General features: G+C 39.9%; 2 protein-coding genes across 2 annotated transcripts; both read left to right on the top strand.

Annotated features, from left to right (window-relative positions):
* Positions 1-513: 513 nt before the first annotated feature.
* LOC308349722 (olfactory receptor 7E178-like) lies at positions 514-27,926 on the top strand (the record flags this gene model as incomplete). The annotated part of the gene is made up of 2 exons (XM_080814526.1): positions 514-571; positions 27,061-27,926. Exons 1-2 carry the CDS (start codon positions 550-552, stop codon positions 27,924-27,926), a joined length of 888 nt encoding a protein of 295 aa, XP_080670652.1. The 5' UTR covers positions 514-549.
* LOC308349713 (olfactory receptor 7E178-like) lies at positions 16,796-17,716 on the top strand (the record flags this gene model as incomplete). The annotated part of the gene is made up of 1 exon (XM_080814514.1): positions 16,796-17,716. Exon 1 carries the CDS (start codon positions 16,886-16,888, stop codon positions 17,714-17,716), a length of 831 nt encoding a protein of 276 aa, XP_080670640.1. The 5' UTR covers positions 16,796-16,885.
* Positions 27,927-27,998: the final 72 nt, after the last annotated feature.

The following is a 27,998-nucleotide window of genomic DNA, read 5'->3' on the forward strand; positions in this document are numbered from 1 at the left end:
ATTAAATTTTAGATATTTTATTACTAAGAATGATAAAACCAATTCTCATGTCATTAGACATAAATATCTGGTGACCCGAAATTATGATTTCCCTACAGTGTTAGCAGGACTTTTCACCTTTGTTTATACAAGTACATCTCTAGCATATGGAGGGAAACAACTGAGTCTCATTTATTTCTGAATCCCCAGAGCCTATACTTTGGCACAGAAGAGGCATCAAAATTTTAAAAATCTCAGTTCTTGGTTCTCTGATACCCTTCAGGAGAGTTTCTCTAGGGTAAATGTGTATGGAGAGAGGTGAATAATGAAGAAACCAATGAGGAAATGGGTTCTAAGAAATAGGATATGTCACACTGAGAAATAATGCTGAAGGCACTAGGGTGTATGACCACAAGTATAATAATTTATTTGTGAATTGCTTGAATACACAATAGGGACACAGTGCTGGATGCGCATTTGTTTCATTTTTCCAACCCTCTTTTCTTTTTCAGAAGGTGTTCAAGCTACATAGAACCACAAAATCTAACACGTGTCTCAGAGTTCTTCCTCATGGGACTCTCAGACGATCCAGAACTGCAGCCCCTTCTCTTTGGGCTGTTTCTGTCCATGTACCTGGTCACCATACTTGGGAACCTGCTTATCATCCTGGCCGTCCACTCTGACCCCCACCTCCACACCCCCATGTACTTCTTCCTCTCCAACCTGTCCTTGGCTGACATTGGCTTCACTTCTACCACAATCCCCAAGATGATCGTGGACATCCAAACTCAGAGCACAGCCATCTCCTATATGGGTTGCCTGACTCAGATGTCTTTTTTGATCCTATTTGGATGTATGGATGGTATGCTTCTGACTGCGATGGCATATGACCGGTTTGTGGCCATCTGTCACCCTCTACACTACTCAGTCATAATGAACCCCCGCCTCTGTGGCTTTTTAGTTTTGTTGTCTTTTTTTGTTAGCCTTTTGGACTCCCAGTTGCACAATTTGATTGTGTTACAACTTACCTGCTTCAAGGATATGAAAATTTCTAATTTTTTCTGTGACCCTTCTCAACTCCTGAACCTTGCCTGTTCTGACACTTTCACCAATAACATAATCATGTATTTTGTTGGTGCCATCTCTGGTTTTCTCCCTATTTCAGGGATCTTTTTCTCTTACTATAAAATTGTTTCCTCCATTCTGAGAGTCCCATCCATAGGTGGGAAGTACAAAGCCTTCTCCACCTGTGGCTCTCACCTGTCAGTTGTTTGCTTATTTTATGGAACTGCTATTGGAGTGTACCTTGGATCAGCATTGTTCCCTTCCCCCAGGAAGGATATGGTGGCCTCTGTTGTGTACACCGTAGTCACTCCCATGCTGAACCCCTTCATTTACAGCCTGAGGAACAGGGATATCAAGAGTGCCCTATGGAGGTTCCTCAGAAGAACAGGCTAATCTCAGTATGTGCACAATCCTTGTTGAAGTGTGGATTGAAAAAAAATCAGCAAAACCAAACATGTAGACCAGCAAATACTGCTTTCTTGGTCACGCTATTTTTTGTCTTATAGTTCCCATTCCTCTTCATGTTTCATATATGAACATTACTTTTTAAAATTTGTTTTTAATTGGGTTTCAGGAGTATTCTGGGATGCCTTGTACAGCAGAACAAATGCATGAGAGGTTCTTCTCCATGACCCTGGTATCCAGGTGAAATGTAGAACTCTCTCTCTCTTTTAAAAGATTTATTTGTTCATTTGAGAGGGGGAGGAGGGGCTTAGGTAGAGGGAGAGAGAGAGAACATCAAGCGGACTCCCCACTTTGGAGTTTGGAGTTTGGAGCCTGTCACAGGGCTCTGTCCCATGATCCTGAGACCATGACCTGAGCCAAAACCAAGAACTGGATGCTCAACCAACTGAGCCACCTAGGTGCCCCTACAAGTCTCTTCATATACTTAAAATTTATATTCTTTTCCATGGTTCCTGTGTATTTTCCATACCAATCTTGCATCTCTCAAAGCTGTTTATGTGGGTAATGTCTAAGGATGCTGTTTACTGGTCCTCAACCATGGATTTTGTTAGACTCTCCTGAGGAGTCTTATAAATAATGATGACTGAGTCTTATCACCAGAGATTCTGACTTAGTTGGACAGGTGTGTGTCTAGGTATGAGGATTTAAAAAAAAACACCCAAGATGGTTTAGATGTGAGTTCCTAAAGAGATCAAGCTCAAAAGGGTAAGTTGTGAAAAAAATTACTGTAGTTCCAGGCAATGTTTTTTTTTTTTCTCCAAATGTTTTCTTCAAATAATTGACCTCCAATACTATAAACTTTTTTTTTGTGCTGGTTAAGTCTCTCTGCTTCAAACTCATCTTTCTATACTTATCTTGTAATACTAAGGTGAGTCTCTTGAAATCACTGCTTTATTTTCCCTTTGGCTTTCTTGTTACATTATATATAAATATATAATATATATTATATATAAAATATATGTATTATATATAATATATATACATATATGTATATATATAATTGAAGAAAAAAATGTACATATATATATACATGTATATATATATGTACATTTTTTCTTTCTTCAATTTTTTACTTAAATCCCAGTTAGTTAACCTACAGTATAACATTAGTTTCATGTGTAGAATTTAGTGATTCATCACTTACATACAACACCCCATGCTCATCATAAGTACCCTTCTTTTTTTTTTTTAAAGATTTTTTTAAATTTATTTATTTGACAGACAGAGATCACAAATAGTCAGAGAGGCAGACAGAGAGAGAGAGGGAGAGGCAGGCTCCCCACTGAGCAGAGAGCCCAATGCGGGGCTCAATCCCAGGACCCTGAGATCATGACCTGAGCAGAAGGCAGAGGCTTAACCCACTGAGCCATCCAGGTACCCCCATAAGTACCCTTCTTAATACCCAATACCCATTTAACCCATCCCCCTGCTCACCTCCCCTCCAGTAACCCTCAGTTCATTTTCTGTAGTTAAGAGATGTTACATATTTTTAATAATGACCAGCAAATGTCTTTCTACTCTAAAATTAAGTAAAGGTCACTACTCCCTTTGAACCCCTAGGCCCTTGGTATTTCCTGGCTTCTTGTTTTTCACCACATTGTTCCACTTTTTGCTTTGTCCTACAGAAGCTATTTAACCAACTACCTACACTCAATTCTCTTTATTAAAATAATTAGCTTGAATTCTTTTTTCTATTTATTTATTTGAGAGAGAAAGAGGAAGAATGTGAGTGGGGGAAGGGGTAGAGGGAGAGGGAGAGAATCTTAAGCAGACTCCATGTCGAGAATGGAGCCCAAATGGGGGCTCGATCCCATGATCTTGAGATCATGACCTGAGCTGAAAACAAGAGTCAGACATTTAAACAACAGAGCCATCCAGGTGCCCCTCATATCTTTTTTCTTGACCTAGCCCTGAATGTTAAATTATAACATGAGGAGAAAGGTGTGTTATGAGTTGTGTGCAGTTGGAACATTACAAAATAAGCTCATAAAATAAAGGTGGTTTTAAAGATATATCTTTGTTAGGAGTGTACAACTGAGATCTAAGTACTAGATCTAAGTATGTATTTCCAGTAAGTGGGTGACTCCAATGATATCTGAGGATTACTAAGTCACAAATTTCATCATAAATAAATAGTGCTTTGTCTTCATTTAAAAAAAATCCTCAGCAACAAAGTTTTATATTGTCAACAAAGATGAGTTCTTTTCTTTCTGTAGTAATGGCCTGTTTAGGACTTCACTTTGTTACCATGCTTCCTTGTCTTCTGTCATTGATAAACCAGTCTTTGGGCTCCATTTGGTTCTTCTTCTTCTTCCTCCCCCTCCAACTCCTCCTCCCCTTCTTCCACCTCCTCTTCCTCCTTTTCCTCTTCCTCCTCCTCCTCCTCCTTCTTCAATTTTATTTATTTGAGAGAGAGAGAGAGCATAAGCAAGGGGTTAGACAGAGGGAGAGGGAGAAGCAGGCTCCCCACTCAGGGAGGGATCCTGACATGGGGCTCGATCCCATGGCCTGAACTGAAGACAGTTGCTTAACTGACTGAGGCACCCAGGCACCTCCATTTGGTTCTTCAATAAGAGTATCCATCGTTCTTTAGACAGTCTCTTCAATAAATGGTGCTGGGAAAACTGGACAGCTATATGTAGAAGAATGAAACTTGACCATTCTCTTACACCGTACACAAAGATAAACTCGAAATGGATAAAAGACCTCAACGTGAGACAGGAATCCATCAGAATCCTCGAGGAGAACATAGGGAGTAACCTCTTTGATATCAGCCACAGCAACTTCTTTCAAGATATGTCTCCAAAGGCGAAGGAAACAAAGGCAAAGATGAACTTCTGGGACTTCATCAAGATAAAAAGCTTCTGCACAGCAAAAGAAACAGTCATCAAAACAAAGAGGCAACCCACGGAATGGGAGAAGATATTTGCAAATGACAGTACAGATAAAAGGTTGATATCCAGGATCTATAAAGAACTCCTCAAACTCAACACACACAAAACAGATAATCATATTAAAAAATGGGCAGAAGATATGAACAGACACTTCTCCAAGGAAGACATACAAATGGCTACCAGACACATGAAAAAATGTTCATCATCACTAGCCATCAGGGAGATTCAAATCAAAACCACATTGAGATACCACCTTACACCAGTTAGAATGGCCAAAATTAGCAAGACAGGAAACAACGTGTGTTGGAGAGGATGTGGAGAAAGGGGAACCCTCTTCCACTGTTGGTGGGAATGCAAACTGGTGTAGCCACTTTGGAGAACAGTGTGGAGATTCCTCAGGAAATTAAAAATAGATCTTCCCTATGACCCTGCAATTGCACTGCTGGGTATTTACCCCAAAGATACAGATGTAGTGAAAAGAAGGGCCATCTGTACCCCAATGTTTATAGCAGCAATGGCCACGGTCGCCAAACTGTGGAAAGAACCAAGATGCCCTTCAACGGATGAATGGATAAGGAAGATGTGGTCCATATACACTATGGAGTATTATGCCTCCATCAGAAAGGACGAATACCCAACTTTTGTAGCAACATGGACAGGACTGGAAGAGATTATGCTGAGTGAAATAAGTCAAACAGAGAAAGTCAAGTATCATATGGTTTCACTTATTGGTGGAGCATAACAAATAATATAGAGGACAAGGGTAGATGGAGAGGAGAAGGGAGTTGAGGGAAATTGGAAGGGGAGGTGAACCATGAGAGACTATGGACTCTGAAAAACAACCTGAGGGTTTTGAAGGGGTGGGGTGGGAGGGTGGGGGAACCAGGTGGTGGGTATTAGGGAGGGCACAGATTGCATGGAGCACTGGGTGTGGTGAAAAAACAATGAATACTGTTACGCTGAAAATAAATAAAAAATTTAATAAAAAAAACATAAAAAAAAAAGAAATGTCATATATAGTTTTTGGTTGTAATCTTGGTTCTCTGAAAACCTGTTCAACAACTAGTTTAATTTACCCTGCCTTTTACTTCTGAGGTAAATCACCTACCAACTACATTGGTATGGAGCTTCAATATTGGAGAAAAGCATGAAATTGACAGATGATGAAGCCAAACATTTAGGGGAAGTTACCATCCAATAAAAAATTACTACATTTCTATATTTGTGTATCCATTTATGCAAACCTAAGTGATAGCCAAAGAACCTTGTTAAGTGGGAAAGTAATGTTGCCATTTGATGTCAAATGGTAGACTCTATCCAGAGATAGCACTTTGGTTTTTATTTGTTTGTTTCCAGATTTAGATTTGGGAGAGTGCCTAGGAAAAGACTGGAAGATTCACACAGCCCCCTGGATGTGGTGTCAGAATTCTTGTTTAGAATAGGAAACAGAGATAGTAGAAAAAAATGTGAGATAGGAAAACACTCCACTGCCAAATATGGGCTCAAAAATTTGAAAATTTTAGCAACTCAAAGTTCATTTCTGAGCCTCAGAATTCTCAGCAGCAAATTAGGTGCAATAGAGCTTATCTTCCAAGGCAATGCAGTAATTGTAAATAATTGTGCCATGGTTCAATCAGATGGTAATTTCCCATCAAATGGCCAGCAAATGTCTTTCTACTCTAAAATTAAATCTAATTATAACATTAAGGAAGTTAATTTAAATAAGCATTCCAGTAGTTTATAAGTAACCTGACGTGTGGCTTTGAGTAAGATACATAACATTTTTCTATTTAGATTTCTCATCTATAGAGTTATAACAACAAGAGCTCTTAAATGAAAGGCTGGTTGAGAAGATATATTAAATGTGCTGAACATAACATGATTTAGCATGTAGTAGCAGATCAATAAGGGAAAACTGTCATAATCAATATATTAACAGGCCAGTGTATGGTTTGAACATACAGGCTTTGTAGGCCAAAATTTGATTTGCAAAATCAGCTCTTCTAACTCATTACCTGAGTGTTCTGGGATATATTTTTAATAATTTTTTGGCCTCTAATCCTTCATTTTAAATGATATTTAGCTGAAAGCATTCTAAGATTAAAAAGACAATGTGCAGGGGCGCCTGGGTGGTTCAGTGGGTTAAAGCCTCTGCCTTCGGCTCAGGTCGTGATCTCAGGGTCCTGGATGGAGCCCCTCAGTGGGGAGCCTGCTTCCTCCTCTCTCTCTGCCTGCCTCTCTACCTACTTGTGATCTCTCTCTCTGTCAAATAAGTAAATAACATCTTAAAAAGGAGACAATGTGCACATGGTAAGAACCAAGTAAATATAAATACCATCATCATCATCATATACCCTGTGGTTGATATATTTATATTTCAACTTTATTGAGAATATTTGATAGGCAACATTCTGTAAGCTTAAGATGTACAATGTGTCAATTTGGTACCCTAATATATTGCAAGGTGATTACTACCATAGAGTTAGCTAACACTTCCATTATGCCACATAATTACCATTTCTTTTTTGTGGTGAGAACATTAAAGATCTAGTTTCTTTCTTTCATTTTTAAAAATATTTTATTTATTTATTTGACAGACAGAGATCACAAGTAGGCAGAGAGGCAGGCAGAGAGAGAGGGAGGAAGCAGGCTCCCTGCCGAGCAGAGACCCTGACACAGGGCTCGATCCCAGGACCCTGGGGTCATGACCTGAGCCGAAGGCAGAGGCTTTAACCCACTGAGCCACCCAGGCACCCCAAAGATCTACTTTCTTAGCAACTTTTAAATATATAACACAGTATTGTTAACTACAATCATCATGCTGTACATTAGATCCCCAGAACTTATCTATCTTATATCTGGAAGTTTGTACCCTTTAACCAACATATCCCTACTCCCCTCCCCCTGCCAAGGGAACCACTTTTTAACTTTTTGTTTCTATGAGTTTGGCTGCTTCAGATTCCACATATAAGAGTCATCATGCAATATTTGTCTTTCTCTGACTTATTTCACTTAGCACAATGCCCTTAACATCCATCTCTGTTGCAAATGGCAGAATTTGCTTCTTTCTTATAGCTGAATAATATTCCATTGTGTGTGTAGGTATATATGTCACATCTTCATTCATTCCTTTGTTGACGAACAAAGGTTATTTTTATATTTTGGATAATGTGAATAATGCTGCAATGAACAAGGGAGCACAGATAACTCTTGGACATCCTGTTTTCTTTCCTTTGGATATATGCCAAGAAGTGAGATTGCTGGATCATATTGTAGTTCTATTTTTAATATTTTGAGACAGCTATATGCTGTTTTCCATCATGTTCATACTGATGTACATTCCCACAACAGTGCACAAGGGTTCCCTTTTCTCCACATCCTTGTCAACATTTGTTATACGTGTCTTTGAAGATAGTAATTTTAACAAGTATGAATGTATGAATTGATATCTCATTGTGATTTTGTTTTGCATTTCCCTGATGATGAATGATGTCAAACACATTTCAGGTATCTATCGGTCATTTGTTAGTCCACGTTGGGAAATATACTGCTTACTTAGCTCCTCCGCCCATTTTTAATTTTTCTTTTTTTTTTTTTTGCCATTGAGTAGTGTGCTCTTTATATATTTTGCATATTAAGTTCTTATCAGGTATATTATTTCCAAATATGTCCTCCCGTTCTCCCATTCTGTGGTTGCTTCTTCATTCTGTTGTTTCTTTTGCTATACAGAAGATTTTTAGTTTGATGTAATCTCACTTCTTTATTTTTGCTTCTGTTGCTTTTGCTTTTAGTGTCCTATCCAGGAAATTGCTGCCAGACCAATGTGAAGGAGTTCCCCCCTATGTTTTCTTCTAGGAGTTTTATGTTTTCAGGTTTTATGTTTAAGTCTTTAACCCATTTCAAGTTCATTTTTGTGTAAGATAAGGGTCTAATTTCATTCTTCTACATGTGGTAATCTAGTTTTCCCAACACTATTTTTTGAAAAGAATATCCTTTCCCCATTGAGTATTCTTGGCTCTCTTGTCAGATATTAGTTGACTGTATATGCAAGGGTTTATTTCTGGGCCCTTGACTCTGTACCATTGGTTTCTCTATTTTTATGTTGGTACTATACCCACTTGTGGCTGATATTGGTAGTCCTTACACTTCTTCCTTGCTTCTAGCTGTGATTATATGTGCACACAATTCCCCTGTGCAGTGCACCGAAAGGTTGGACAAGCTGGTCATTCGCCCCACTCTCCCTTTCCTGTTGAGGGGGAATTCTTCTAGCTGGGGAGTTCCCTCTTGGTGCTGAGCAGTGGTCACTGGGGGGATGGAATGAGGCAGGCAAAATGAAGCTGTTCTTCCTTCCCTTTTATGTGGTTATTTTCAGGTATTTTATTTGCTGAAAGTTTCTTAAGTAGACTTTTGAGCTCTTCCAGAACTGTTTTTGTGTATGGATAGTTAATTTTTGATTTCTGTAGAGGGGACAGAAGCTGGGGTTGCCTTCTTCACCTTCTTGGTTTAATTGATCTTTCTTTGCATCAATGACAGATCGATCCTGAATTACTCATTAAGAGTCTTCTGATCCTGATATGTGGAATTTGAAAGGCAAAGTGGGGGATTTGGGGGGTAGGGAAGGAAAAAATGACACAAGATGGGATCGGGAGGGAAACAAACCATAAGAGACTCTTAATCTCACAAAACAAACTGAGGGTTGCCAGGGGGAGGGAGGTAGGGAGAGGGTGATTGGGTGATGGACATTGGGAAGGGTATGTGCTATGGTGAGTGCTGTGAAGTGTGTAAGCCTGATGATTCACAGACCTGTACCCCTGGGGCAAATAATACATTATATGTTAATTTTAAAAATTAAAAAAAAAAAAGAGTCCTCTGAGCCAGGAGAACCACATAGGTAGGATGTGGCAGGTTGCAAGGGAACATCATTTGCATACAATTTATTTTGTCAACCAGAAAAAAATTCACAGGCCCAAATCACATTTATCTAAACATTAGGATTTGTGAACACAAAGTAATATAAAGAAAACACATTCTGGGGAAAATGAATTCTTCTCAATTTACAGAAATCATAAACCACTAGGGACATTTGTTGAATTTCAGCATAGAATGGCTATAACTTGGTGTAATGTCAAGGGAGAGACCTTGGTGGTAAAAGAGACATTGCATATGCTTCTTCCGACTACATGTCCTAAATCAACATCGTGGGATCTGTAGAAATGCCAATTCAGAGGCAATTTCTGCCTACATGTCAGATCTTCTGTAGGGGAATTTTGTTGAGAGCCTTTTAGTATGATGCGTTGTAGACCATGTTGGGAAGCAGAGAGACACCTCCAGAGTCTTGTGCTATTTAGAGATCAATGTCCTGATAAAGGGCGAAGGCGGCATGGTGGGCAAATTTTAATGCTCCCAATGACTTCCACTTCCTATATTTATGCCATTGTGGAGACTCATCCCCTTAAGTGTGTTCTGGGCTAGTCACTTGCTTCCAACTAACACAGCATGGCAAAACTGATGGGATGTTACTTCTGAGATTAGGGTACAAAAAGACTCTGGCTTTTATCTTTCTGTCTGTTGTTTCTCTGTCACCTATCTACTTATTCTGATGGAAGCCAACTGCGATGTGAGAGCTTCCCATGAAAGACCCATGTGGCTGAGAATTAAGGAATGCCTCTGGCCAACAGCCCTCAAGGGGCTCCATCCTTCCAACAGCTATGTGAGTGGGCTCGGAAACAGGTCTTCTCTCAGTCAAACTTTGAGAGGACTGTAGTTCTGGCTGACACATTGATTGCAATCTTGTTAGATACTCTTGTTTATTTAAGAGAAGTAGCAACTGTGTAGTCAAATAATCTTCGACAAAGCAGGAAAAATAGACAGTCTCGTCAATAAATCATGCTGGGAAAATTGGGCAGGTATGTATAGAAGAATGAAACTTGGCCATTCTCTTACACCATACACAAAGATAAGCTCAAAAGGGATAAAAGATCTCAATGTGAGGCAGGAATCCATCAAAGTCCTAGAGGAGAACGTAGGCAATAACCTCTTCAACACTGGCCACAGCAACTTCTTTCGGGACATGTCTCTGAAGGCAAAGGTAACAAAAGCAAAAATGAACTTTTGGGACATCATCAAGATCAAAAGCTTCTGCACAGCAAAGGAAACAGTCAACAAAACAAAGAGGCAACCCACGGAATGGGAGAAGATATTCGCAAATGACACTACAGACAAAGGGCTGATATCCAAGATCTATAAAGAACTCCTCAAACTCAACACTCAAAAAACTGATAATCATATTAAAAAATGGGCAGAAGACATGAACAGACACTTCTCCAATGAAGACATACAAATGACTAACAGACACACGAAAAAATGTTCACCATCATTAGCCATCAGGGAGATTCAAATCAAAATCACATTGAGATACAGTTAGAATGGCCAAAACTAACAAGACAGTAAACAACACGTGTTGGAGAGGATGTAGAGAAAGGGCAACCCTCTTACACTGTTGGTGGGAATGCAAGTTGGTGCAGCCACTTTGGAGAACAGTGTGGAGATTCCTTAAGAAATTAAAAATAGAACTACTCTATGACCCTGCAATTGCACTACTGGATATTTACCCCAAAGATACAGATGCAATGAAAAGAAGGGCCATCTGTATCACAGTGTTCATAGCAGCAATGGCCACAGTCGCCAAACTGTGGAAAGAACCAAGGTGCCCTTCAACCGAAGAATAGATAAAAAAGATATGGTCCATACATACAATGGAGTATTATGCCTCCATCTGAAAGGATAAATACCCAAGTTTTGTATCAACATGGACAGGACTGGAAGAGATTATGCTGAGTGAAATAAGTCAAGCAGAGTCAGTTATCATATGGTTTCACTTATTTGTGGAGCATAAGGAATAACACGGAGGACATTGGGAGATGGAGAGGAGTGAGTTGGGGGAAATTGGAGTGGGAGATGAACCATGAGAGACTGCGGACTCTGAGAAACAAACTGAGGGTTTTCGAGGGGAGGGGGGTGGGGAGATAGATAAGTCTGGTAGTGGATATTAAGGAGGGCATGTATTTCAGGGAGCACTGGGTGTGGTGCATAAACAATGACTCTTGGAACACTGAAAAAAAAAACCAAAATTACAAAAAAAGAGAAGTAGCAAGTTATAAATAAACATATAAAAATTAATAATATTCTAAATACATACATATATCAATGAAAGAAAAACTAGGACTTGGGCTGTCATTTATAAGGGGAAAAAATTTAAAAAAGGAAATAGGAAGTTCCTTCTAGAAACTTAAATCTTAACTCAGAAGATGGAAATAGTTTCTGATTCTTGTTATAGAAGACTGAATTCTCCCTTATTTATATGGATTTGCAGATGTCAAAGTCAAAAAGTCTCATATTAAACTGAAAACAAAAAGGGACTCTGTACTTTGTGTTAAGATCCTCGAAGTTGGAAGTCAGAAGCAAGTGTACAGATGAGCTTTCTCCTGAGAAGAGAAAGGGCCCAGACCCCTTTAAATACATTCACTTTTCTCTTTTCTTCTGTTATTAGGAAGTCCTTAGAGATTGGGATAACATGCACCGATTTTGCTAATTATGAGCTCTGTGCATTGAGCTCTCAAGGTCATACAGGAATAAATAAATAACAGTGCCTCCAGCCTTCCTGGTTATAAGCACTGTTAGGCTGCATACTGTCTTCTCTTCCCAGAGTCATCATCTGCATAACAGGATTCATGCCTGAGCCTGTCTTCTTGCCACTCCTGAAGACAAAGCTTCAGCCATCATCATTCACCAGGCAGGAAAGGGGGGTGGATCCGAATTCCTAGTCATGACTCAGCAGAGGTACAGCACAGACCAGTGAGTTCTCAGGGAGATGGTGGATGGAAGAGGGACAGCCGGGAACTGCTTCCTCATCAGCTAGACAAGTTGGGGCTGGCCAGATGGAGGGCAGCAATATGCAAAGTTTCAGCTCAGAGACCATGAGGTTTACGTTCTTTTTCCTGCTGGGGATTTCAGAACTCTAATTCAGAATCCTGCTCTCCTTCAACAACACCATTTCTAGTTTCCATATGCATCACTCACATGAGAGCAGGAGATGGACCTCTCTAAACTGTGCCCTAAGCACTCCAAAATGATGGTGAATATGAGGAAATGGTGATCATGATGGTGATGAGGAGAGTAAACCATAATATATGACTTTATTAAGGGTTTCCTCAGCTGGGCTCTGAGCTTTGTGCTATGTAGCTTTTTAATTTTCATTTGCATAATCACCCCCAAGATAGAGGTGCACTGTTGAGGAAAAGATGACAGCATCCTTATTTAATTTTTACCAGGTCCGGGAGTAAAAAGAGGTGAAGTCAGGTTTGGATTTGAGTAGCAAGACTCTATTCACAAGGCACAGGGTGCAGGCACTGTCTTTCCATACAATTTAGTTTCATGCAGCTAATGAGCCCCTGAAATGTGGGAGGTCCAAATTGATGTTCTGTCAGTAGAAAATGCCAGATTTTGAAGATGTAGAGAAAAAAATGTAAAATATCTCAAATTTGTGTATTAGTGAAATTATAATGTTTGGGGGGTAGTGTAGTAAAATTTGGTATAGTAAAATTTTTTATTTTAAATAAAAAATATTTTATTTATTTAAATAAAATATTAAAACAAAAAAAACCCCAAAAGCAACCAACATGCAACCTACATTTCCTTTATCTTTCTAGGTCACTCCAGACAGAATGTCAGCAGGGAAATAACTGAGCCTCATTCATTTCTGATTTCTCAGTACCTGCACTGTGGTTGGCACAGTGTAAGCAACTAATATGTATCTGTTTATATATATTAATTATATATTATATATTCTGAGCTAAAACTTTACATACTTATATATAAATTATATATAAATATATATCAAGTTTCAGCTTTGCATATATATGCATGCATATATATACATCTTTATGTATACACACACACGCACACACACACATACACACACACCCCACATTGATTACCCTTTGTTAGTTCACAGGAACCCAGTGTAGTCCATATGGCTTCTATACACTAGGGGCTTTCCCGTCTGAGTTTTTGTTTCTTCCAAGGATGTCCAGTTTGACTGATGAATGAGATTCAGTGGCTTCCCTCCAGGCACTCTTCCAGATTGACAAATCAAATTAATCAAACCCTGAAGAAGGGGCCACAGGAACCCTCAGTTTTGTAGCCAAATTGGACAGAAGTTGGCTAGAGCACGAAGGACCTAATACTTGTGATTGGCATCTGAGTGGGGTGGGAGCAGTCTTGTGAGATATCCTGTGGGATTTGTTGCTTCAGGCAGGTAGTGTCAGAATTGAGTTAAATTGTGGGACATTCAGCTAATGTAGACAAGTGCTTAGTGTGGGGGAAAGCCCCACACATTTGCTGACCAGGAGTTTCAGAAATGAAGTATTCTGTGTAAAAGTAAAGGAGAAACACAAGAGGTGAAAAACTGGGTGGGTTTTACATATACAGTGCCAAAGACTTAATTCAATTTTAATTTATTACTCATTAGGTCAGTATTCATGCCCACTGTGTATGGTCTTTGAGGGCAAGGTAATAGTTTCAGTGGTGAAGATGAGGACATATTTGTTCTCTGTTTTTATGTTCAAGAACCTCCCCAAGATTCTACAGGACATCTTGTTTAAGTTTAGTGGGATCCCCACCTATTACTGCAATTCAGCCCCCAGTAGTGGTTGAGAACATGGAGGTTTGCCAATTGGTGCATTTCAGTAGATATTAAAGTTAATTCAGAACCGATGTTGAAGAGATGTGAAAGCACTTTATATTTTTTGTTCTTTAAATTCTAATACATTTCAGACTTTCAGCTGGGTCAAATTGTCTACCTCTGTTTCAGTTTTTGTTTCCTTACTCATATGCAAATGTCGTTCTTTCTCTTAAATTTTTTCCCATTTCTTTATTTTTTACCACTGGATATATTTCAAGGGAGGTCCTCTCTATCCTGCTCATATTTGTGAATTTCTTTCTCCAGAGAGCCTCAAGCCAGATCTTCAGGGTGAGGGACGTCTTCCATGATGGTGATTGTTTTTTAGGGTTTATATACCCTGTGCTTAAATCAGGTTTGAATTAACCCCTTTACTGTAATACTGAGGTACTATGTATGTTTCTCCCTATAAGCCTGGGGATCTGGATCTTTGTTGCAGCAAAACTGTGGGCGACAGGAGCAGCAGAGGTATTGAAAGGTCCCAGCCTATTTTTAGGAATGCAGACCTCAGCAAGACCCACAATGACTGCTTTTCTCCTCCTCCTTTCCTCCCTCTTTTTCTCACTCCACTTTTCCCTCTCTTTCCCTTCCAATGACATTGTTTCATGAACAACCACCTAATGGACCTAGATCTTGCACAGTGTTTCCCCTGAACACCCTTAGAGGACAGTGCTTGGTTGAAACACACAACCAATTAGGGTAAAAGCCTTTCCCTGACTCCAGTGTCCGTAACAGCTTCATTTGAAGACATATGGATAGGTTTGGGCCAAGACACAAGACCCAGGGCCACCTTAAGAAAAGACCCAATCCCATTTCTTGTCTCTTAACAGCCAAGTAATTATTGAAATTCCCAAATTAGGTCATTTAGATCTATAAGAAAGGATTGGAAGGGCTTAAGAATTCATCACAGTGCAGCCCAGTCGAGAGTGCAGGCTTCATGCTTGCCATCAGGCGGGAGAGCCAGTGAGTAAGCCAGAGCAAGAGAAGAAACACCTCATGTGGTGGTGGTCATTGTCTCATGCCCCACTCACTGCATCAAATAGAACACTCTGCAGAAATATGATGGGTTTCTATTCAAAATTTGGCTTGGATACTGGGGCTGATAATGCCACACATACTAGAGGGTATAAAAAGTTTTATTCCTTGTATGAAGACCCCCCCCCTGTCTAGAGAGAGCATTGCAGGCCTTCTACACTGGTCTGAAATACTTGTGAGGTTTAATGTCTCAATGTCACCGAAGGAGGAAGAATCCAGACTTGTTTGCTTCCTTGCTATTTTCTTTGAATTGAGATATAATCGACATATAATTATATTAGTTTCAGTGTACAACATAATGATTCAAAATTTATACATATGGCAAAATGATCATCACAAATCCAGTTAACACCCATCACCGTACATAGCTGCAAAATTTTTTTTCTTGTAATGAGATCTTTTAAGATCTACTCTTAGCAGCTTTCAAATATGAAAGACAGCATTATTAACTATAGTTACCATGCTGTACATCACATCCCCAGAACTTGCTTGTCTTACAGCTGGAGGACCCAGGCTTTCTTATCATCTAGCCCAGATGTTGAGCAGATGGGGTTAAGAGAGCATTATGCCTTAAACTCTGTTAGCAATCAAATATCACACACAAAAAGTGGGTCAAACACTTTATTACATAGATCTTATAGGATTTTAAATTGTTCAAATCAAGATAATTAATTTCTCTGCATTTAAATAAAATAAAATACCTTTGGCTGCTTAATAATGTCCTTTAATAGAACACCTTTTAAGGAAGAAATATATTTCTTTTTTTAATTTTTTAATTTTTAAATTAACATATAATGTATTACTAGCCCCAGTGGTGCAGGTCTGTGAATCACCAGGTTTACACACTTCACAGCACTCACCATAGCACATACCCTTCCCAATGTCCATCACCCCACCACCCTCTCCCTATCCCCACCCCCCGCAACCCTCAGTTTGTTTTGTGAGATTAAGAGTCTCTTATGGTTTGTCTCCCTTCTGGTCCCATCTTGTTTCACTTATTCTTTTCCTACCCCCCAAGCCCCCCATGTTGCATCTCCACTTCCTCACATCAGGGAGATCATGAGAAATATATTTTTTATTACTTTTATTTCCTTTAAAGGAGGGGACTCACATGTTAATGTGTTTATGGATTTTTAGATCTCTAAGTATCTTTGCCCTTCTTATTTCTTTAGCCCAGTCTTTCCATGGTGGATGCACATTGAAACAGGTGAATGGAGCAAAGACAATGAGAAAAGAGTTCTAGGAAGAATGTGTTGCCACCACTGAGAAATTTTGCTAGATCTTCCTCAAGTGTGGATACTTTATTTATGAATTGCTTGAATCCAAAGTATAGACACACTGATGGGTATCTGTATACTTGTTTCCTTTACTTAAATTCTCATTTTGGGTGCCTGGGTGGCTCAGCTGTTTAAGCGACTACCTTTGGCTCAGGTCATGATCCTGGAGTCCCAGGATCGAGTCCCTCTTTGGATTCCCTGCTCAGGGTGGACTCTACTTCTCCCTCTGACCCTCCTGCCTCTTGTGCTTTCTCTCTCTTCTCTCGAATAAATAAATAAAATCTTAAACAAAAATAAACTCTCATTTATTTCCCAAAAGCTGTCTCTGCTCCGTGGAACCCCAGAATCTAACAGGTGTCTTGGAATTCCTCCTCCTGGGGTTCTCAGATGACCCAGAACTGCAGCCTGTAATCTTCAGCCTGTTCCTGTCCATGTATCTGGTCACCATGCTAGGGAATCTACTGATCATCCTGGCTGTCAGCTCTGACTCCCGTCTTCACACCCCCATGTACTTGTTCCTCTCCATCCTGTCCCTGGCTGACATCGGTTTCACTTCTACCACGGTCCCAAAGGTGATTTTGGACATTAAAACTCATAACGGAGTCATCTCTCATATGGGCTGCCTGATTCAGTTGTCTTTTTTTATTCTTTTTGGATGTTTGGACAGTGCACTCTTAACCATGATGGCCTATGATCGGTTTGTAGCTATTTGTTATCCTTTACACTACCCAGTCATCATGAACTCCCGCCTCTGTAGCCTGCTCATTCTGGTGTCTTTTTTGATCAGCCTTCTGGACTCTCAGCTTCACTGCCTCATGATGTCACAACTTACCTTTTGCATAAATGTGGAAATTCCTCATTTCTTCTGCGACATTCCTCAGCTCCTCAGACTTTCCTGTAATGGTACTTCCAACAATAAATTATTCCTGTATTTTATTGGTGCCATCTTTGGTGGTATCCCAGTCTCAGGAATCCTTTTCTCTTATACACGAATTGTTTCTTCCATTCTGAGAGTCCCATCCCCAGGTGGGAAGTACAAAGCCTTCTCCACCTGTGGCTCTCACCTGTCAGTTGTTTGCTTATTTTATGGAACAGGTCTTGGGGTGTACCTCAGTTCAGCTGTCTCACATTCTTCCAGGAAGGATGCAGTGGCCTCAGTAATGTATGCTTTGGTTGTTCCCATGCTGAATCCCTTCATCTACAGCCTGCGGAATGGGGATGTCAAGAGGGCTTTGCAGAGGCTCCTCAACAGAACAGTCTAGTCTTTGACTTTTTTTTTTGTCTGTTAATTATAAATGATTGCAAAACCAAACATATGGAATTGGCAAGCATGCCTCTTTGGTCATATAATTTTGGTAGCTCATGGTTCCCATTCCTCCTGATTTGTCATATCTAAATATTGCTTATCTTGGCACATCTTTGATGGAATTAAGGGAATATTCTGGGACTCTATGTATGGCAAAATCACTGCACAATTGAATCTTATTAACCTGTGGAATCTTCTGTATTTGTAACCTATGACCCAGGTATCCTGTAGAAATTCAAACTGCCTTTTAAAATATATTCTCTGGAATACTACTCAGCCATCAAAAAAATGAAATCTTGCCACTTGCAACAATATGGGTGAAACTAGAGCGTATTATGTTAAGCAAAATAATTCATTCAGAGAAAGAATTATCATATGATCTCATTAATATGTGGAATTTAAGAAACAAAACAGTATCATAGAAAAGAGGAAAAAATTAAACAAGATGAAATCAGGGAAGGAGACAAACCATAAGAGACTCTTAATGATAATAAACAAACTGAGGGTTGTTGGAGGGGAGGGGTTGGGATATGGGGTAACTGGGTGATGGACATTCAGGAGGGTATGTGATGTAATGAGCACTGAGAATTACATAAGACTGATAACTCACTGACCTCTGTCTCTGAAATCAATTATACATTATATGTTAACTAATTGAATTTAAATAAAAAATAAAATATTCTCTCACCCGTCATGTCTATTTCCCATAAAACTTTGGCTTTGATCAAATCTATTGATGCAGGTTGTATGAGAGAATGTATGTCACTGGTTCTCAATCTTGGCTTCATGTTTGAAACATCTGGTACACTTTAAAAATCCTCATGCCTGAGTCCCACCACAACCAATTAAGATTTAATTGGACTGGAGAGTAAAAAGAACTTGATCGGTTTCTAAAAAAATTTTTCTTTATTTTTTTATAAACATATAATGTATTATTAGCCCCAGGGGTACAGGTCTGTGAATCGCCACATTTACACACTTCACAGCACTCACCATAGCACATACCCTCCCCAATGTCCATATCCCCACCACCCTCTCCCTACCCCCCTCCCACCAGCAACCCTCAGTTTGTTTTGCGAGATTAAGATTCTCTTATGGTTTGTCTCCCTCCTGATCCCATCTTCTTTCATTTTTTCTTTTCCTACCCCCCAACACCCACCCCCCCACCATTGCATCTTCACTTCCTCATATCAGGGAGATCATATGATAGTTGTCTTTCTCCGATTGACTTATTTGCTAAGCATAATACCCTCTAGTTCCATCCACGTCATCGCAAATGGCAAGATTTCATTTCTTTTGATGGCTGCATAGTATTCCATTGTATATATATATACCACTTCTTCTTTATCCATTCATCTGTTGATGGACATCTAGGTTCTTTCCATAGCTTGGCTATTGTGGACATTGCTTCTATAAACATTCGGGTGCACGTGCCCCTTCAGATCACTATGTATCTTTAGGTTAAATACCCAGTAGTGCAAATGCTGGGTCATAAGGTAGCTCTATTTTCAACTTTTTGAGGAACCTCCATGCTGTTTTCCAGAGTGGTTGCACCAGCTTGCATTCCCATCAACAATGCAGGAGGGTTCCCTTTTCTCCGCACTTGATCGATTTTTTAACAGCACCCCAGGCCAATCTAATGTGCAGTCAAGGTGGGGGAGTCTTGAATTTTGTCAGAACTTTCATCCAAAAATAACTTACATGTGTTTGTTCTTCATGGTCAAACCCTGAACATCTCAAAGTGATCAAAGATCAGAAAGGAGGAGATATGAAAGAGTTTTCTATAGCAATAGCCAATGTGGTTTTCCCCCTCATATTCTTGATAATATTTTTTTACTTATCTTTACTGGCCACACTCTACAACTGGTTCATTGGGCTGGATAATTAAGCTATTGCTTTCTGCCTCAAACTTTCCTTTCTATACTTTAAGTTGTGATGCTGTGGTAGGGGCTGGGAATCTTTAAACCACTGCTCTGATTTTCCATCTGGCTTCTCCTTAAATTCTTCTAATAATGGTAATAAAGATCACAAGCGCTAATGCCCAATCTTTTCCCCATGCCTCTTTGCCTGTGATGTTGTCACTATATTGGAGAGTTATGGCTCTGTTACCATATTTTTTCTTTTGTGCCTTTCACAAAGACATTTAATCATATCTATACTAAAATTACCTTCATTAGGTGTTACAGAGGGCACGTATGGCATGGAGCACTGGGTGTGGTGCATAAACAATGAATTCTGTTACGCTGAAAAGAAATTAAAAAAAATAAACAAGTGTGGTTTCTCTTTTCTTGATTGAACTCTGACTGACAAACCATAACATCGGGAATAAATCTACATTGTGAGTGAGATGCAATGGGGAGATTGCAGAGTGAGCTCAGGATAAAAAGGTGATTGTAATGATATCTCTTGGTCAAGGGTACACAGTTGAGGTTTCAAGTAGTGGTGATAGTTCCCGTGGCTGTGTGGTTCTAATTGCGCCTGTAGATTAAGTCACCTAAGTCTTTATGGATAAATTTAACTCTTATCTTCATTTCCATTACTCAAGAATAGTGAAGGACCATGTCCTCAGCAAAGGAGAGATCTTTCCTTTCACTAGTAACCACCTCATTAGGATTCCACTTTGTCACCATGCTTTCTTCTCTCCTGATCAGTCATCTTTGGGTCCTTCCGTCTTCTGCTACACATCCAGGAACCCATGTACATACCAGTCTTTCCTTTACAGATGCTGCACATAGTTTCTGAGGTAGCAATCTGGGCTTTTTGAAATGCTGTCTAATAACTGGTTTAATTTGCTCTGTCTTTACACTAAGCAAATAGGCTGCCAACCTCACTGACGATGACAGTATTGGATGGGCTCTTCCTGCTATCAAGTGACTTCAGTTGAATATGATTTTCCTCCTGTTCAAGAATTCTAAGACATCTCAACACTCACACCTCCTTCTCCAATCCTCTATACTCCTGTCATTTGGTCATTTGGGCTCTCTAAAAATTTCCTCTGCCATTGATGCACACATACATAAGCACAGTTTCTTACACACCCAATTTAATTGGGTAAATACTGAAGTTTTCTTCACATCAGTTAATGAGAAATCAAACTCTGAGTTTGTCTTCCAGCCAAGCCTTGAGATCATCCACATTTTGAATGTAGAGATCTCTGAGAACCCCTGAAGTATTTAAGCAAGGGATCAAATCACCAGAGAAGTATGTAAAAATAAACAATTGTCTAATATAATAACATATATCACTGAACAGAAAAATTAAAACCTGAGCTGCCTCTCAAAACAGCAAAAACCATACATTTCCAATGTATAAATTCCAAACCCCAAACCAGGACTGTAGAAAGAAAAATAGAAAGTTCTCCTTAGAGACATAAATTTTAACTGAGAAAATTGAAATTCCATAAGATTTTTTAAAAAGATTTAATTTATTTATTTGACAAACAGAGATCACAAGTAGGCAGAGAGGCCGGCAGAGAGAGAGGAGGAAGCAGGCTCCCCACTGAGCAGAGAACCCCTGTGGGGCTCGTTCCCAGGACCCTGGGATCATGACCCGAGCCAAAGGCAGAGGCTTAGCTCACTGAGCCACCCAGGCACCCTCAATAAGATTCTTGGTATAGAAGACCTAATTATCTCTGAAATACTTGATTAAATCAGTGGCTGTTCAGATATAAAAGTCATATGTTGCTCTCTGTAGTTGAAAAGAATGCATCTGAATTTTATGATGAGATAAGTAACTTGGAATTCAGAAATGAGGAATAGAAGTCAGCTTCTTCCTGAGAAGAGGAGGGGGTCTAGATACTACCGCCAACCCAGTACATTCACTTTTCTCCATCAGTTAATAATAGCAGGTCCTTAGAGATTGGGAGAACATGGGCCAATCTGGCTAATTATGTGCCAAGCGCTTTGAGCCCTCAACTGTAAACAATCAGCCTGTGCTTCCCAGCCTTTTAGTTGTCAGTCCCAGGTCAGTGGGCTCCATACATGTGTCTCCTCCTCCCGGGGCCGTCTGCTTGAGGACACCCATACCGGCATCTGTCTTCCTGCCAGTCCTGGAAACAAAGCCTCAGTCCTCACCCAGCTCCAGACAGGGGAGAGGCAGCCAGCTCTGCGATCCTCCATCCTCCTCCAGCAGAGGCACAGTACAGACCAGTGAGTAGGAAGTACAGTGGGAGTGACTGAATGCAGCAGCGACAGGGAGAGCATTGTTCCCTCCTCAGCAGACCACTGGGGCAGTTGGGATAGCCAGACAGGAGGGGACCAAAATGCAAAGATTCAGCGCAAAGCCCTATGAAGACCTAGTGGTGTTGGTTCTGGCAGGGACCCTAGCACTCCTATTTAGATTTATATTTTTTTCTCATGCTAGTTCTATTTCTCCTGGGCATCTTCCCATCAGAACAGGAAAGAGGTCCTTTTTAACTGTTCCCTAAGTCCTCCAAATGATCATGAAGTTGATGATGATGGTGAGGATGAAATGATGTCAGTAAACAGAATGTTGCAAACTTTTAGCTTGGGACTCCATGTGCCAGACACTGAGATGAATTTTCAACATAGTTTGCAAACTTTTATCTGCATTACCCCCTGGAAAGACAGCAACATGTATTATCATCATTTCAGAGTTAAGGATAGAAGCATAATATTTTTTTCCACTTCCTGATTTTATTTATTTAAATTTTTATTTATTTAAACTTTTAAAAAAGTTTTTATTTAAATTCCAGTTAGGAGAAGGAAGAGAAAAATGAAGGGGGGGTGGGAATCAGAAGGGGAGACAAACCATGAGAGACTGTGGACTCCAGGAAACAACCAGAGAGTTTTAGAGGGGAGGGGGATGAGGGAATGGGATAGCCTGGTGATGGGTATTAAGGAAGGGATGTATGGCATGGAGCACTGGGTGTTATATTCAAACTATGAATCATGGAACACTACATCAAAAACTAGTGATGTACTGCATGGTGACCAACATAATAAAAAAAAGTAATTCCAGGTAGTTAACATACAGGGTACTATTAGTTTCAGTTGTACCATATATTGAGTCAACACTTCCATATATCACCCAGCGCTCATCAGGATAAGTCCCTCCTTAATCCCTTCACCCATTTCACCCATCTCTCCACCCACCTCCCCTCTGGTAACCAACAGTTTATTAGGAGTCTGTTTCTTGGTTTTCCTCTCTCTCTCTCTTTTTTCCCCTCCTTTGCTAGTTTGTTTTGTTTCTTAAATTCCACATATGAGTGAAATCATATGGTAGTAGTCTTTTTCTGACTGACTTATTTTGCTTAGTATAATACTCTCTAGCTCCATTGCAAATCTCATTCCTTTGGTGGCTGAGTAGTATTCTATTGTATACATACAGCACATCTTCCTTTTGCATTCATCAATCGATGGACACTTGGGCTGTTTCCCAAAAACACTGTAGTTGATAATGCTGCTATGAACATCAGGGTGCATGTTTCCCTTTGAATCAATATATATTTTTTTAGATTTTATTTATTTATTTGACAGAGAGAGAGAGAGAGAGAGAGAGAGACAGCAAGAGAGGGAACACAAGCAGGGGGAATGGGAGAGAGAGATCAGAACTTGATCTAGGACTCAGAGATCATGACCTGAGCAGAAGGCAAATGCTTAATTATTGAACTACCCAGTTGCCCCATGGATCAATATTTTTGTGTCTTGTAAATACCCAGTAGTGCAGTTACTGGATCATAGGGTAGTTCTATTTTTAACTTTCTGAGGAACCTCCATACTGTTTTCCAGAGTGGCTGCACCAGTTTGCATTCCCACCAACAGAACACGAGTGTTCCTTTTTCTCCACATCCTCACCAACTCTTGTTTCTTGTACTGTTGATTTTAGCCACTCTGACAGGTGTGAAGTAATATCTTAATTGTGGTTTTGATTTGCATTTCCCTGACGATGAGCAATGTTGGCCATCTGTATGTCTTCTTTGGAAAATTATCTATTCATGTCTTCTGATCATGTTTTAATTGGATTATTTGTTTTTGGGCTGTTGAGTGTCATAAGTTCTTTATATATTTTGGATACTAACCCTTTATCAGATATGGCATTTGCAAATATCGTCTCCCATTCCATAGTTGCTTTTAGTGTTGTTGATTGCTTCCTTTGCTCTGCAGAAGCTTTTTAAGTTTTTCCAGATCCTGGGGTAGACAGGGGATGAATTCAGGTTTGAATGCAGACAGTGAGACTGTTCACAGGCTACCCAGACAGTATTCTCTCCTGCCTATCCAATTCACACCTCTCTTTCCTGTTACTCCAGGCAACGACCTCCCCTCGCTGTGCTCTTCCCGTTTGGCTGTTCATGCTAGAAGACACCAGAGAGCCGTTAGTGTCACCTGCTGCATCAACTGTAGAAAAGATGGCTGAGATGAAGGTAGAGATCATAAAGAGTCAGCTCATGACAATTCAGGGTAGCTCTCTTTCTTGCCTCAGCTCTCAGATTTTGCTTCATATTCCACGTCCTCCCCGATTCCTATAATTTAGGCCCTCTTGATCTCTAAGGGAGATATGGGGTCAGGATGTTAGATTCCATTCTTAGTCAGGAGATAAAAAACTGTTGCAAGATTATCTTAGCAATTTTGGAGAAGACCTCTGGACTTCTGCTGAAACTCTCTGAAGTGCAGGGGAACAGAACAAACGAGTCAGTTCGTGCACCTCAGAGACCCACCACTTAATTTGGAATCTTATCTGCTCTACTTTCATCTATATGACACCGGGTGAGTTCTTAATGTCTTTGAGCCAGTTTATACAACTGTACTGAGCAAGAATTAAGATGAGCACTGGACTTGTGACTAAATATGTTAGATGCATAGAGTAAGGATAAGGTAAATTTTAGGTGTTGTTGTGGTTGTTATTGTCATTATCAAGGCTAAGCACCATCTATCCAACTAAAATATCCTGTGATCAGAAGGTTCAGTTTTCCCTAGATCCTGAGAGAACTTTTTTTTTGGTCCTTATGCAGGTAGATACTGAGTGTTTGGAGGGAAGCAACTGAATCACTGTCATATCTGATTTCCCAGAGCTTATACTTTGCTTGGCACAGTGTAGGCTACAAGAACACCAGCGATCTCTGTGAAATATCGAATGGACCCTTCTTTGGTTCTCAGAAACGGTGCATAGACAGTGTGGATTCCATGCATTGGGTGGTTTGCTTCCTTTCAATGATGTTTCATAGATCTGGATGAAAAATAAAACAGTGCTTTTCTGTATCTATGCCACAGATTTTCTAAGAGACCTATCATTTTCCATTTAATAGAATCTACATTTAAGCATTACTGGAGATTTCCATAAAGATGAAAATTAAAAGAGAGAAAAAGAGAAAGGGAGACAAATCTTACTGCACTTAACTGAGACACATTTTACCAATTCCACCCTCTCTTTTTCTTCTTTCTCTCTTTCTTTCTTTCTTTCTTTCTTCCTTTTTCTTTATACTCTTTTAGAGAGGGAGAGGTGGTGGGGGCCAGACTTGATCCCTCAAACCTGAGATCATAACCAGAGCCAAAATCAAGAGCTGGACACTTAACTAATGGAGTCACCCAGGCACCCCAATTTCCATGCATTCTTGAATGAGTTTCCTGGGATATAATAGGATTCTACCTTTCTGATATAAAATAAAAGTCATTAAGCATTTCTCAGGATTGGGTTTCACCAATAAACCCACCATTCCAGTAACAATGCAATTCTGATTTACAAACCATGAGTGAGTACTTATTGGGTGCAAACTTCTTTTAGATGCCACATGTATCTTGATATGGATGATGTTCTCCCCACTTCTAGGTGAAGGGTAACAGCACAGAGAGGTTGGGATGCTGACATATACCCCATGTTTAGTCTGATTCCCATCCCAGGGCTATGTGCACTCCACCAGTGTAGAATGGTTGCTTTCTTTTCAAACATGCTTTAGTTCCAGATGAGCAAACAGAAACAGGACCAACAATTCCTTGTCTTGGAATTCTGTGAGTTCATCTGTGAATTATGGCATTGGGATAAGTGGTTTGCAGGGCCCTTTACTATATGAATATTACAGATCATAAGATTTTCTATGAATAATAATGGGTTTTGCAGCCTATTTTGGAAATCTGTGATATAAAAATATTATTCCTTATCCAAGGTAGGCACTTTCCTGTGTATTTATCATGGAAAGACCATTGGAACACAGACTTCGGGGATCTTTCTGATTCTATACCTTGATAATAAAAGCATGAAGTTGATTTTGTCTATACTTTCTATTAGGAAAACAAAAGGATAATTAATAGTGAAATTGTACATACATTGATTTTTCACAATGTTATCATCTTTTATGCCTATATATTACAGAAATTCTCATTTGTGTAATACGGAGGTGGGAACAAGAATTTTATTAGGAATATTCTAATAAGGGACACCCAGGTGGCTCAGTCAGTTAAGTGTCCAACTCTTGATTTCAGCTCAGATCATGATCTCAGAGTCCTGAGATGGAGCCCCACATTGGGCTCTGTGCTGAGTGTGAAGCCAGCTTCAGGTTCTCTCTCTCCCTCTACCTCCTCCTGCTTGTACTCTCTCTGTGTGTCTCTCAGAATAAATAAATAATTTTTTTTAAAAAGGGAATATTGTAATAAGAAATTAAGAGATAATAAATTCATCTTTCACGTAATACTATGCCACTTTTGAAGTGCTTGAAATAGATGGATATACTTCACAGACACTTAAAACACATTATTGTGGTAAGTGAGATCTCCAGAAACAATATGTGTATTATTATAGTATTAAGTAAGTTTTTAAGAAAACTGTTTATGGATGCATAAGTCAGTACTAATATTATGGAAACATTGAAAGGAAAATATATCTACCACATTCACGACAGTGTTTGTCTTTGGGCAGCTGAAATGCAGGGGAATGGGATCATGTAGGGAAAGCAAGAAAACTCAATTTTTTCTGGTAATAAATATGAGTTCTGAAGCCAAGTATGACTAGGTATTTCTATGTTTGTATATTTGTATGTTTCTCTAACATTCTTTGGCTCGATGCCTTCATAGTGGGTATATATAGAAACAGGTGAATAGCTCAGACACCAGTAAGGAAAGAGTTCTAAGAAGAGTTTACAATTGAGAAATGTTGCTGAAGGTAATGGGATGTACGCTGGGCAAGTGCGAATTGCTTGACTCAAAATAGGCGCATGTAGCTGGGTGTCTCTACACTTGTTTTGTTTTATCAATACTCTCTTCTCTTTTGAGAGGTGTCCCACCTGCCTGGAACCACAGAATCTAACAGCTGTCTCAGAATTCCTTCTCCTGGGCTTCTCAGATGATCCAGAACTGGAGCCCATTCTCTTTGGGCTGTTCCTGTCCATGTACCTGGTCACCTTGCTTGGGAACCTGCTCATCATCCTGGCTGTCAGCTCTGACTCCCACCTCCACACACCCATGTATTTCTTCCTCTCCAGCCTGTCCTTGGCTGATATTGGTTTCAGCACCACGACCATCCCCAAGATGCTGGTGAACATTCAAACACACAGCAAGTCTATCACCTATGCAGGCTGCCTAACTCAGGTGTCCTTTTTTTTCCTGTTTGGGTGTTTGGACGATCTGCTCCTGGCTGTCATGGCCTATGACCGGTTTGTGGCCATTTGTCACCCTCTGAACTATTCAGTCATCATGAACCCACGCCTCTGTAGCTTGTTGGTCCTGATGTCATTTTTTGGCAGCCTTTTGGAATCTCAGCTTCATTGTTTGATGGTGTCCCAACTTACCTTCTGCACAAATGTGGAAATTCATCATTTCTTCTGTGATGCACCTCAACTCTTCCACCTTGCCTGCTCTGATACCTCCATCAACACCATAATAATGTATTTTATTGGTGCCATCTTTGGTGGTGTTCCCCTCTCAGGGATTCTTTGTTCCTATACACGAATTGTTTCCTCCATTCTGAGAGTCCCATCCACAGGTGGGAAGTACAAAGCATTTTCTACCTGTAGCTCCCACCTTTTGGTTGTTTGCTTATTTTATGGAACAGCCATTGGAGTGTACCTCAGTTCATCCATCTCCTCCTCCCTCAGAAAGGGTGCAGTGGCCTCGGTGATGTACACTGTTGTCACCCCTATGCTGAACCCCTTCATCTACAGCCTGCGGAATGGGGATGTCAAGAGGGCTTTGCAGAGGCTCCCCAACAGAACAGTTTAGTCTTTGACTTTTTTTTTGTCTGTCAATTGTAAATGATTGCAGAACCAAACATGAAATTGTCAATCTGCCTCT

This window comes from Martes martes (genome assembly GCF_963455335.1).
Source record: "Martes martes genome assembly, chromosome: 1".
Classification (NCBI taxonomy): Eukaryota; Metazoa; Chordata; class Mammalia; order Carnivora; family Mustelidae; genus Martes; species Martes martes.